Genomic DNA, 13,778 nt, shown 5'->3' on the forward strand with positions numbered 1-13,778 from the left:
TGGAATGAACTCTGTACAATATGAGGAAATTATTCCTGATAGATCTTTAAGTTCTCATGCAGTATGCTTATCAGTGATGTATATGCCATGGCAAATATTTAGAGTAAGATGCACAAGTCAGGCACTTAAATGCAAGCAGAGGCACAGCAGCCTCTGCCATGGGATGAAGTCCAAACCAGCACTCCCCACCTTGCACCCTAGCCAGCCTGAGCAGAGGATTCAGTCCAAGTTATCAGCTGTGCTGAGATTCCTAAATACAAGACTGTGACATGAGAGCAGCCCAGCAGTATTGGCCACATCTCAAAGGGTTTTCAAAATAAAGATTAGCAGAGGGCACATACATCCAAAGTGTGCTTGTCACAGTTCATAACTTCATGGCACTGAAACCTTTGTTTGGATTTAGTCCCGTTGTTCTCTGGTCGTGTGTGCGTAGTGCAGTGCTATAAGACCTGTAACAACATAGACCTGCACTCAAAAAATGACAAGTCTCTCTCCAAGAAACTGAACTCTTCTGTCTAATTTTTTATGAATTCTCTTCCTGTCCCTTCAAAGCTGGTGCCTAGAAAACAGCTATCTGACACTCCCCATCTGGATGATGGCACGTAAGATTACTATACACAGATTGAGGAATTTGGGGACAGTCCTCTGCCGTACTTGAGCACAGAACTACAGCACAGGAGTGTGGAAGGGGTGACCTGGATACCAATTTCTAGCTGTACTAAGAATTTGCAGGTCCTCCTGGAACTACACTGACCCTGCAAATCACTAGTACTAGTCTTTGACCAGAAGGTAATTTTACAATATATCTGCAGGCAGGCAAGTTTGAAAACGTTGGCAGTATTTCTTTCACCCTCACTTACATTTATTTTTTATTGACTGGGGCTGTACAAAGAAGTGCACAGTAGGACTCATTTGAAAAGCAAGCAGCATAAGAAATAATCTTAGATCTTCAAAGAGACCACAAAAGTTATAAATATCACTTATATCCACCTTCCCAGTCTTTCAATTCAAACCACTTGTGCAGTTTGGTATCTGCTGAAGTACTCTGCCTGCTCTAGGATGGGATGCCTTTGCTCTTGATGGCGTAGCCACATGCAATAACTGTGGCAGGACTTGGTGTTCTTTTTCCTTTCTGGCATATGATATTTGGCATACAGCATATTTATGACAGAATGTTAGACTGAGGTGCAAATGCAGATCTAATCTTTTCATCTCTCTTCTTCACATGTAAGAAAGCCTGACAGCAGAATCAGTAGAGGCTAGGAAGGAATTCCCCCCGTTTGCATGGCATATCGCATTGGCTGGATGCATTATACAGAGAGAAGTTTTCTTCTGAGGCAACATTGCCGAAGGCACGTTGCTGGGCTTGATAGATTAAAGACATGAACTAAAACAACAACGCTGTGTTCTCATGTTAATCGTCAGGCTGTTCTCAGGCCTGTAGTTTTAAATTTGGCTGAACTGAGGATCAGTTGAACAGGGCTTGTTTTGTCACATGATTTTTAGTGTTCGCAGTAAGCTGTTAACAAGCTCTGGCAGATTTACGGTCACTAGACATACTTCTGCAAACACATTGTTTACAATTACAGTGAATTCACAGGGCAATGACCACAGAGGGATTGCTCACTATGTCTGAATGTAACATACATTACCATAAAGCCGTAAGAGAGCGTTCCTCTGCTAGGGTCTCGCGGCAAGCTCCTGCCGAAAGTAGTGGCTAGCTGATCAGTGAACCTTAAACTGAAGGGTACGTGGCCCATCCAGTGTTCTATATGTGGTCTTGAGGAACTATAAAAATATATTATCTAAAATTAGAGTAGTAATATTTCTTTAACTACTGGAAAGATTAACTTGCACTTGAATGTTTAAATACAGTGAGAAATAGTTAGGGGCTAATACCCTCAAATTTTGTTTTGGCATTCTAAGCATAGATTTTTTATTTTTATTTTTAAACAAAGATGCTACATTCAAAGGAGTCAAAACAAATTAGTAATCAAGTAACGGCTAAAAATCAGTGATCTCAGTGTTTTGAGAAAGATGTTCTGAGTTAGAATGTAAAAACTTCACAGCAGGAAAGAGCTGGCAAAAACAGCATGAAGAAAGAATACGAGGTGAGCTCCTAAACAAATTGCTAAGATAATACCCATCATCAAAACACATCTATTCCCATCTTTTGAAAGCCTGTCCCATTATCTTGTACTGAAAACTTCACCTCTCTAAAAAAAATGAACCCATTCTCAGGGCTGCAGATTCTCTTTCAAGTAGGAAATTCCCCTGAAAACCGTTTACAATACTACTGCTATTTTGGTAAGCCAGATAAAATATAGGGAAGTCCACTTAAAAGCCGCTTTTCGTTATAATTTGCCATTTTGCGTCTGTTTTGTGGTTGATCCTGTAGCTGTTAAAACAGATTGACTTGGCAGGTGAAAATTATTTTTAAAAAATGTCGTTCTGTTACTGAAAATACTAAGTAAGTGCATAAGCATACAAAACCCTGAAATAATCAAAGCAGGAGCTGCAAGGCAATAATTATGAAATTTTTGTAGTAATTCCTGGACTGTGCTAGAGATAAGAAAAAAGACTGTTTATTTAACCTGCCAACTATCATAAATGGCTGTAAACTAGTATTAGAATGGATTTAGTTCCATCAATTATCTCGGAAGAGCAGCTCCAAGATTCTGACCTGTTGCAAACATGGCATCATAGACTGATTTATTTACACGTTGCCAGATCTTAAAAAAAAAAAGAAAAAGCAATAACTCACAGCTAAACAGACAGCTTCCCAATGAGTTCAATTAACTGTGCAGCTTTAAATGGACCCTTCTAAGGTCATTAATTGCTAGTCACTTCTGTATTATATAAACAGTATTGTAATATGGTTTGAATAGTCTGAAAATCAGTTCCTTCTGTTTCCATGTTCAAGCTAACATAAAAAGTTGTTATTCTACCTATTCTTGTGAGTAACAGCTGGTTTAATCGTTTGTAAATTCTCCCAAGCCTTGAAAAAACTAGTCTTTCAATGCACATTGAGGAGGAAATGCCTTTTAAAAACAGGCAATTCCTAAAAAAAAAAATAAATAGAAGATTATGTGAATATTGTACTTAAAAGAGTCCTTGCTGAGATCTCAAAAACTAACTATCTCCTAATTTGGGGTTTGCCTGTTTTCTTTGCTTTTGAAGGTACAAACTGTGAGCTGGAAATAGATGAGTGCTTGTCGCAGCCGTGCCTCAACGGTGCAACCTGCCACGATTCCCTGGGGAGCTTCGCCTGCTCCTGCGCACCGGGCTTCCTCGGCGACCTCTGCGAAACCAACATCAATGAGTGCGTCAGCCAGCCGTGCCTCAACGGGGGACAGTGCATGGACGATGCCAACGGGTATGTCATCTACAGCTGGGTAACACTAATGTGAGGTGCTGTTAGCTCCTCTGTTTGCAGACGGGAATGCTATGGGAGCCTGCACTGCCAGGTAGCTGATTTCATTTCAGATTGTGGATTTCACTCCTTGATCCTGTGCTGATTACAGTTTAAATTTGAAAAGGATTAAAGAATGCAAGTCTGGTATCAGAGCCAATAGGGCAACAAAATATTTATGGCAAAGACTGACCAAGTATATTTTTCATGCTTGTATTTTAAATCTTTACAACATGTTGTTTGTCTGGCTCTGAGGACTGTCATTTAGAGACAAATTATTTTTCTAGCGCTCATCAAACTTCAGTTTCCAAAAAAGATGTGAGAGTGTATAACATTGAATTTGCCAACAGTGATGGACAGAAGCATTAGAAAAGAGAGGCAGAGGAAAACTGTAATAATAGTATCCATAGTAATAGATATTAGGAAATGTGTCGGGAACTTTACAGGCATGTAGGACAACCGTTCCTTATTCAAAACAACCTACAGTTCATGAGCAAAGGAAAGAAAAAAAAAAAAGAGAATACAGGGCAACAGAAAAGTGAGCTTCTCCACCTACTGTTAATAGCCCTACACAGAGGTCCAAGGACATTCCAGGCAGCCAGAGCTCTGACATTCATTCACCAATACTGGCTTTGCATACTCTGCATGAGATTCCCAAACTGAAAATATATGTGTATAAGCTCAGTCTGAAAGTTCACAAGCGTATTGATGCAGGTGCTCCTCTCACCAGTATAAGATTTGTCCTCCATTGTGTATTTCCCTGGTTTTATAAAGCAGTTTTGGAGATCTTAGTGCCCTCAAAATCAGTCCAAAAGTCGTGTTGGTAAAAGGCATGCTTGCCTTGAATGAGAGCAGGAAGAGATCACGTTCTGGGAATGAGCTTTTTCACAGTGCAGTGACATGGCATCACCCTTCTGGAGCTCCTTTTCAGCAGCGCTGAATGACTCTGAACAGGACAAAGCAATTTACTATTTTTCATTGTAGCTAAAGCATGACAGCAGGGAGAGGGAGGTCACCTTGCACCTAACTAGTTCACAGCAGACCCACTTAGTAACCTGCAAGCCTTTTGAGGATAACGCATGAGGTGATCAACTGGGATGTTCATTCAGGCCAGACCTAATCCTACTCATTTTTCTCCTAGCTTTTAAAGCTGAGGCACACGTAAGAGCAATTTTAATTGGCTTGTAATACTGCAGGATATCTGGAGAGCGAACGATTGGAGCTCTTATCACATTTGTTAGATGATGAAAAGGGCTAGACAACAAAGTAATTCAAAACAGAAGGGTGTCTAGCAATTTCCTTCCTTTTGTGTATTTTTTAGGTTAAATGAAGAATTTTAGTCTTTAAACAGTAGTTTTCCTTTTCTAATGCTATAGTACAGCTAAGGCTTTTGTGTGGGCCAGCAGCTCTCACAGAAATATGTGAGGAGACAGATTTAGCACTAAAAGCCATAAATACAAACACCGAACCAAGTTCTTTCCCAAGTTTCAGACTGATCTTCCAATGATGTTTCATGAATGCAACAAAGTAGAACTTGATCTCTTAAAATAAAAAACAACCAACAACAGTTTCACATTCTTAAACATTTCTTATTTAAACTCAACAATTTACAGAGGTGCCTTAGTTGGACCTGCAAAACCTGGTGTTCGCAGGCAGAGAAGATACCTCTGTGTGCTCCAAGACTTTTTTCCACATGAAATACTCCCACGACCTTCAATACTCTTTTGATTGCATAGGAGAGAACGTCCGCATATTGTGAGAACATCAAACAAGAAGCCCCCAAAATATGTCAGGTAGAGTACCCAAGAGTATCACTCCTAATAGAAAAAGCCAGCTGCCTGCTCAGTCATAGCCTGCCCACAAGCAGGGCACCCTCCAGAATCCCCAAAGGTCGACAGTGATGTCAAACACAAAGATACCCGAGAAAAAAGGCACACAGGTGGGGCTTCACATTAAGCAGTGAGTTGTGAATATTCCTCACTGCTCCATGATTCTGGACCAAAGGGAAAAAGGAGCATGGACTAGGAAAAAAAATCTTTCACCACAAAGCTGAGCAGCACCACACTGAAGGCACGGAAATACGTGAAAAATACAACAGAAGAAACAAACTTCTGTTTTGAGAACATATCTCAGAATGAAAATTATTTTTCTGATTCACATCTTCCTCATTACTTTTTATACCCTAAATTCAAATGCCACCTGCTCCAAGTCATCTCTGATTTTGATTTAAGAATAATCCATACACTAGTAATAAACTGGCCTGCCAGGAGTTTCTGCTTATGTGCACTTAAATAGGGTAGTAAAAAGTTTACACTTTTTGGTCTGTTGGACTGCAGGAGTCAGGTCGCTGGTGTTCCCTTATGTTCAACAATTTCGCTTTCTCTCCATATATTTACTTCAAGTCTAAGACTTAGATATTAAGCACAGAATTTATGAAATAAGTATACTTATCTCTTGTTCAGCAAGATTCCCCATGATTTCAACTGTATAGAAACCAGTGTATCATTTTAATGTAAATTAAAATAATAAGACATTTTTGTCTCTGATAATTATTGTTAGACAAAGATCATCCAAGCATGCACATTTAACATAGTTATCTTGCAAAGGCCAGTCTTATATGCACAAGGTGACCTTATACCTTATGACCTAAGCATAGGAGTTATGTATTTTATAATAATTAGCTCACCTGAAAAATACCATGAATTCCCAGATGTTACCGATTGCCTGCACATTGTTCGTTTATATAGACTAGTTTGTTTACTTCTAAACCCACAATAATAACATTCTATCAAAAGGAAGCTTTTACATTTATTATTGGAACTATTGAAGCAATTGACATTTTTGTTCTAACCTAACAATAAACCACTGTTTTTCATCAAATAAAAAAATATCACTTAGTTGAGGAACAGAAATTGCCTTTTTTTTTGCCAATTCAATTTCTACCAGTCCAAGAGGAAGGGTTACTAACACACTTACTGCCTCTCCCCTTTTCATTTTGTGAATAATGTTAAGCCTACAAAAATTGCATTGGAAATGAAACTTTTCCCCTCAAAATCAAAAAAAGAAGAAAAAAATAATAATTCTGAGAAGAAGTGATCTGTCAAAATGAATTTGAATTCACAAGTAGGTTTTTTTTTCACCAAAATCACTTATTTCAGTAAAAAGCTCATTGTTCATTCCCAATTTCTGCGGTTTCTCCCGGAGCACCAGATGGTGGTCTTGAGCCTGGACTCAACTGTGCAAGCTGCTAGCCAAGGCTACACAAGAAGACTGTGCAGGTTTGGGAACAACGCCCAGATCTCCCAACTTCCAGCTAGAGTGAACATTGCCTTCTGTGTTGCAGGTACAACTGCAACTGTACCGGTACTGGATTTATGGGCCTACACTGCGAGATCTTAACTCCTTTATGTTGGTCACAACCATGCTACAATAATGGCACTTGCGAGGACAATGCTGACAATTACACATGCCACTGTTGGCCAGGTAAGCTCTAAGTTCTCCTATAAACACTCTTATTCCTTGTGTAGCAGATATGTCCTCACTTTTTTCCTGATACAACAAAAGGCTGAAGCTACATAACCTTAAAAATACTCTATGGGCTTGTGTTTAGATGGGCTTCACTCATCGTGACTCAGAGCCCTATGGCTAAGTTGCTCTCTTTTCCAGCTAAAGATTGATTTCCATGGACAGCAGAAGCGGGCAAAACCAGAAGTGCCAGTATTATGGAGTTAAGATAGGAGATAAGTCAAAGCTGGGATCCATCTCCCCCTTGCTTAATCCTTCAGCCGGTGTGATACATGAATCACTGCTGCGGATGACCCTTTTTTAGTCTTTGTTAATATGACCTTTAAACCAGTCTGAAAACTTACTTTTCAATGCAAAATGTTGTCCATTCGTGAATAAAAATTAAGCCAGGTGTTAACACTATGAAACTGGTCTCATTCATATCACCAGTGCAAGTTCTTCTGTCTAGCAGTGTAGGGTGAAACACGTCGGGTTGTGTTCTCCTCTGACAGCAATGCTTGCTTATCCAGCTGTTTGCTAAATGGCTCCCACACCCCCAGTGGGGACCTGTTTTCTTGAGAGATTTTGTGAATCTTTCAGCATGTGGACTAACTACAAGAAGTCTCTCTAGAAAGTTTAAGGTCTATGTCCTTACTGAGGATGCAGGAGCATGGCACCCTGTGAGGAGTAAATGCCACAGTGGTATTTGACTACACGGTTATTGGAAAAATTAGGCAGACACCTTAGCATTTTCCAGGGAGTTTTACAGCACTTCAAGCTTCAGATGAAGCAATTTACAAACACAAACAAATAATTTATACTCTCTGCCTTCTTCGGTTGTAGGGAGGCAGTGCAAAAGAGAAGGAAAACTTCATACAGCCTGAGAGCCTATCTACACCACAACGCAGTGCCTTGCTATCCACACGGATCTCCACATTACTTCCTAAAAATCCTCAAAGTCCATACTTAGAGCAAAGCTCAGCTAGCTAACACAGAATAGCCATAGCCATACCCTGCTGCTGAGCCCTGAGAGAGAGCCACAGGGAAACGTTCACACCTACAAGAAGCAGAGGAAAACTTCTAGCACACGGCAGGGTCTGAAACCATGTGCGTCTAATATTCACAGTGCATACTCACAATAGTATTTTCAGGTCTGGAGCGCAGGCACAGCACGTGAATTAAACACCTTCTCTCTCCTCCTGGCTCTCCGCAGGCTACGCGGGTTCCCGCTGCGAGGAGGACATCGGGGAGTGCAGCAGCAGCCCCTGCCTCGCCGGGGGCGACTGCGTGGAGCGCTCCTGGGCCGGCCGCTACGGCAGCGTCCCAGGCCTGCCGCCGGCCTTCAGCTACGACAAGGCCGAGGGCTATATCTGTAGCTGTAAGCCAGGCTTTACCGGTAAGATGCCTTTGGTGGAAGCTTAGGAAACGGGGTGCTGTTGCTTAGGCCTGGCTGGAAATAAGTCTTCAAAATAAGTCATGGGTTTTAAGGTGCCATAGTGCAAAGGGTCCCTCTGGTGGTCACCGTGCACGCGTTTCAGCAGGGATTTTGTGGAATAAAGGGAGTTTTATCGCCCAAGCTGCGAAGACAAGACAGCGAGGGAGCAGCAGGCCCCAGGCGCGGCAGCCTGGGCAGCAGCAGAGGCGCCGGCTCTTCACTGCCTGGTCGCAACGCTTTGTCATCGCGACCGCACTGCGGCAGGACAAGGGGTGACGGTTTGAAATGAAAAGAGGGTAGATTTACACTAGATACAAGGAAGACATTTTTTACGGTGAGGGTGGTGAAACACTGGCACAGGCTGCCCAGAGAGGTGGTAGAAGCCCCATCCCTGGAAGCACTCAAGGTCAGGTTGGACGGGGCTCTGAGCAACCTGATCCAGCTAAAGGTGTCCCTGCTCACTGCAGGGGGGTTGGACTAGATGGCCTTTAAAGGGCCCTTCCAACCCAACCCATTCTATGATTTGCTTGAATTATGCCATAAGCGTCAGTTAGCAGGTGTTTTATTGTGAGTCCAAAATTCGTTGTGCACAGATATTATATTATATGAACGAAAACAATGAATAATAAAACAAAGAGTATTTTCATAAAACAACCCTGAAACAACACTCCCAAGGTTTTGGTGTTTCTGTCTATACCCTCCTTGCGTAATTCTACATAGCAGCACTGGGGACTGGCAGGAACAATTATTCATCTGAACATAAGGCAACATTTTATACAAGTTTGGCAGTGTGTTGGTGATATTCTACCACTTGAATGAAAAATAACTTCAAATTGTGTGCATAGCTGTGTTTTTTAAGGAAAAAACATAGCAAAATTACAGATAACCATAATCCTAAAAGTGTTATGTTAAGATATGCATTTAGCACAGCCACAAACAAGTTGGGTTTGGATTGTACACTTCTGGATATACAGTATTTTTCTGTCAACTCCATTCTCTTGTTCCTTCTGAAGGAAAAAATAATTAATAGCTGGATTAATTTAACTAGCCTTGAGTGTCTCATTCCATTCATCTCCTGAGCAGCTTATAAACTTTCCCGTGTCTCCCAGTAAGTCGCATGACTGCTGTCTCCAACATAGCAGGTACAAAAGTATATGGAGAGCATGACTTTCACTTTGAATTCCCAATTTATTTTTCTTCAAAGTGGCATTGAGACTTGTTTGCTTTCATTCTGTCCCTTCCCCTTAACTGTCCTTCCCTATCCTGTCACTAAGTGTTGCTGTTGTTCCTTTGTTCTGCCTAATAGAGTATAATATGAGGTTTCTACTAAGGCTTGCAACATCCCCCCGGCTGTCCTAAGCACCCTTACCTCTTCACATACCACTGCTTTCTTCTTCGCTTCCAGTGGTGTCCAGCTCTCAAGTTTCTTTTCCTCCCCTCTTGCCCTAATTTAAAACTGTCTGTGCTCTGTGAGATAACCCAGAAGGTATTTCCTTGTTTAATCATCATCCTTTATTCTCTCATTTGCTTATCCATTGCTTTCACCTGGCTTGTTTGCCTGCTTTAGGTCCTGATTCTGCTGGTTTCATTCACGTGGAGGACTCCCCAGGGAGTACAGGCAGACTAACTGGTCTGGGAAAAGAGTGTCAGAATCTATTTAAATCTATTAATCTTAAATATTTTTTTTTCACTAGATAAGCTCCTCAATCACAATGCAAGACTCTCCAAAGCATGACTGAGAGAAGTCACAGAGCCCCTGAAATTTCTGCTGACTTCGTATGCAAATTATATTACATTACATTACATTTTTTAAAACCTTATGTAAGTTTAGTTATCCACATTCCTATTGGATGCTTTATATAACTTTCACTAGAAAAAAAACAAAATAGTTACCAAACAATGTGCCCAGACAGCTGGAGGCAGGAAGAACATCATCTTTAACAGGGATGGTTTTAAAAGTTTAATGTGAAATGTCATTCAGTAACATGCTGCAAAACAATGGCAAAACAAGGTTAATCTTGCTACTCTTGTCAGTTCCTTCCCTGCCTGTGTTTTTCAGCAGGGCCTAAATTTTTAACTCATTCTTTTGCTGGCCTGTGTGAGATACAACTTGTCAATCAATTTACATATTTATTGAGAAAACAGCAGGATTGCTGTAACTGGCACCTAGCATCCTAGGCTCCCAAGCTTTGCTGTAGCAGCCCTTAGGTACAATGCAGCCAGCCTCCTCAGTCACCCCAGCAGCACTGAGCACTCTGGCTCTTCTCCTTCCCCCAGGTAATCTGGAAGTAGAAAGTGCTCAAAATGAGCCTCAGCCTCCTTGTATGCCAGAAGCATTGACACAAAAAGCCTATAGGGTGGAGTGGAAACATTCACGTCTGATGGTGATAATTTCCCCAATTATAGTCAAATCCATAATAAATAAACCACATACTTTAATGGGAATTAAAGAAGATTTAGGATTAGAGTTGCTAGCAATAGTATGATTTAAGGTAGCAGATGAACCCCTGACCAGGGTCACTCAGTGTATGGGTGCTTATCTAATGTATATGAACTAACAATCAACTGGAAAAAAAGTCAGATCTTTTCATCTGAGTGTCAGTACATTTCATTGACAGCCAAAGTCCCACATTTCTGCAGCTGTAGGTCAGGAGTTCTTCCAGCCTTAACACCTGAATAGTTGTATGTGCTTTAGATATAAAACCTCAGATTCCTATTGAAACAGGACAAAGATTTTCTTCAATAAATCACATTCAGTAATGTATTATGCCACTTTCCTCAGTAAAGCACTCACAGAACATTATAATCGTACTTCACTGTTCAGGGTAGTATGAAGAAATAATAAGCCATGTACCCTGCATTGTGAGGGCCTGATCCAAAAGCCATTGAAATCAGTGGAAAGATGTCATTAAATTGAGGATGGTTGCCAGTTTTGTAACACGCATAAAATGACATCTTTGAACATACTGGATTGCAAACAAATTCCTGTAATTGAACTGAAAAACTGAGACTATCTACCTTTTGGACTATAGTTTTAGTCTCAAGGGCAGGAAATAATGGAGCCTAAACACACACCTATGTCAGGATAAAGTATTTCCCCAGCCATCTGGGAGAAAGGAATAAATATTGTCTGGCGGTACCTTGTTATAGATATTGATTGTTCAGGTGACTTGAGAAATAGTCAGTAGTCCTACTAAAAGTCTTGGAAGGAACAAATCTGCCAACAAAACTATTTACAGAATTTGATTCTTAAAAATAAAAAATAAAAATCCCAGTCTGGAGACTTTATCCCAGCTAGCAACTCTTGGAGGCCATTGGATTTATGCCTCGTATCAGATCCAAGATAGAAAATTTCAGCAGAGGTTCCACGAAGGGTTAAACTTCTCCAGCTCCCTTTTAAATCAAAGCATTCAGGGATACTCAGATTTCAAGAGGTCTCAATACTTCTGCAGTAGCAAGCCCTAAGGTTTTTTTTTTATTACCTTGGTCTGCTGGCCCCCTAGCACAACAGTACTTTTAATAGATTGGGCTTTCGTTTAAAGGGCTTGTGATTTGTTACTGCTAGCTAAAGGCAATAGTTACCCTAGAACTGTGTCCTTTCATACCGTGGATATATTGTATTGCTCTAGCACTGCACATTTTTAAAAAAGACTGTGATTAGAAAGGATAAACTTTTCACTTTGCTCATGAAAACATGTGGGAAAGGAGGAGGGCAGAGCTATGGATTTGGCAGTGACTCATTTCACCAGGTTGTAATAAACTTAACACCATGTCAAAATTAAAGAGCTTCTGAACTTGCAAGGTCTATCAAGTGACACATTCCAGTGTTGAACTGAGCCCAAGAAGCAGTGAGTGTGCAAGGCAGGCAGGTCCTACTCCCCATACCTTGAAAGATGTGCTGCCCGTGGTCCCCAGGTGGGTGAGATGATGCTGCTAGCCGGGATGAAAACCATCCATTTTGCTTCAGCAGAATGAGTGTAAGAGAAGCAGAGCCCACTAACCTCTTTGTAGGCGGGGTGCCTGCCGCCTGCTGACATGCAGATGAGCGCTGGCTGCTGAGGACCTTGCCACTTCTGGTGCCTTGTTATGTGCTGTGTGCCAGCTGTGCCACCAGCACTGCTGCTTGCTTTGGCATCATGAATTCCTAAGTGATTTTTGGCCTTTTCGTTTATTTGTCTCGTTTTCAGTTTTTCCCTTTTAAATTTCCTTGGCCCTTTTCCCAGTCTGTTGGACTGCTGCAAGAGAAAATGATATGATCAGACTGGTGTCGTATGTGTATTGAATTCCTGGCATATGCATGGTGGAAAGAAACTGTCTCCTGGAGCCAGAAGAAGAGGCAGATAAATGGCCAGTATGGGAGAGTACCGAACATTCAACTCCCTGCACATCTTGAGATGCTGCTATAGGCAGACTACCCAGCAGACCACAGGGTAGACTATGTCTCAGGCAGCCATACTCCTCTCCCAGTCATAAATTATTATTTGTGAGTAATGGGTAGAATAGTAGGCACACTATCACTAACTTGGGAAGCTTAAAATACATACATATATTTTTGTTTCTTTATTTTTTAAATCCCCTTCATAACCGTAAGGACGATGATCATAAAGCTGCCATCTTTCTTAGATATACAAAGTGATGTAAGTCTTACAAAAATGAAATCAAGGAGATGAATAGCAGAGTTCTCATCTTGTCCCCAAATGCCAATATTTGTTTTTTCCTTTATTTCCTCATCTGTCCTTCAGCTGTTCACACCGTGGTAGTCAATCATTCCTCCATTACATCAGGTTAATTAGTTTTATTTCATGGCCCATCATCACAGTTTAAAAGATTATTTTCTCTTGATTCTGAGACCTTAGAAGATGACAAGACTGTTTGAGGAAAGAATGAGGATAAAAAAGGAGGAGATACAGAGAGAAAAGATGATTTTTAACTTAAGAAGGTTTCAAGGGCATCACTCATCTTTTCACTGGGACTCAGGCTTCTCCCGCAGACAAGGCAGGCACTCATGTTCAAAATTAACAGGTCTGGAGGTACTGTTAGCTAATTATTATTCCCATATAAACAAAGATTCAAGAAGGAAAATGCTGCTACTATTAAGCACCCATTCAAGGTTAGCTTGTTTAAGGAGAAATTCCAAATACAAATGTAAATCACTGAAAAACAACTAGGGCTTGATGAGTATATAGGGTTCTTACCACTCTAGAACTGCTGAGAGGCTTTAACAGGGATGCAACATACATCTTTTCTGCCTAAATTTGGTTAACAATCAGTACAGGATCCCTTTTACACTATTAGACTGCTGTGAAAGGTTCCCTTTTGAAACCAGTTTTGTGGTGCTGGAAAGTTGTGCAGCAAAACATGAAAAAGTGTCACTATTTTCTGAGCATGGGAAAGAAGTTAGTGCTTTCCTAGAGATGTTTCTACAGT

At 40.9% G+C, this 13,778-nt stretch overlaps 1 protein-coding gene across 1 annotated transcript in view; it reads left to right on the plus strand.

Annotated features, from left to right (window-relative positions):
- CRB1 (crumbs cell polarity complex component 1) overlaps positions 1-13,778 on the plus strand; it is a 109,279-nt gene that overhangs the window by 37,961 nt on the left and 57,540 nt on the right. The window contains exons 3-5 of the mRNA XM_086463139.1: positions 3,181-3,376; positions 6,756-6,895; positions 8,130-8,312. Coding sequence (XP_086319265.1) covers positions 3,181-3,376; positions 6,756-6,895; positions 8,130-8,312 — 519 coding nt within the window. The remainder of the gene's footprint in view (positions 1-3,180; positions 3,377-6,755; positions 6,896-8,129; positions 8,313-13,778) is intronic.

This window comes from Leptosomus discolor, chromosome 3 (genome assembly GCF_034619465.1).
Source record: "Leptosomus discolor isolate bLepDis1 chromosome 3, bLepDis1.hap2, whole genome shotgun sequence".
NCBI lineage: Eukaryota > Metazoa > Chordata > Aves > Leptosomiformes > Leptosomidae > Leptosomus > Leptosomus discolor.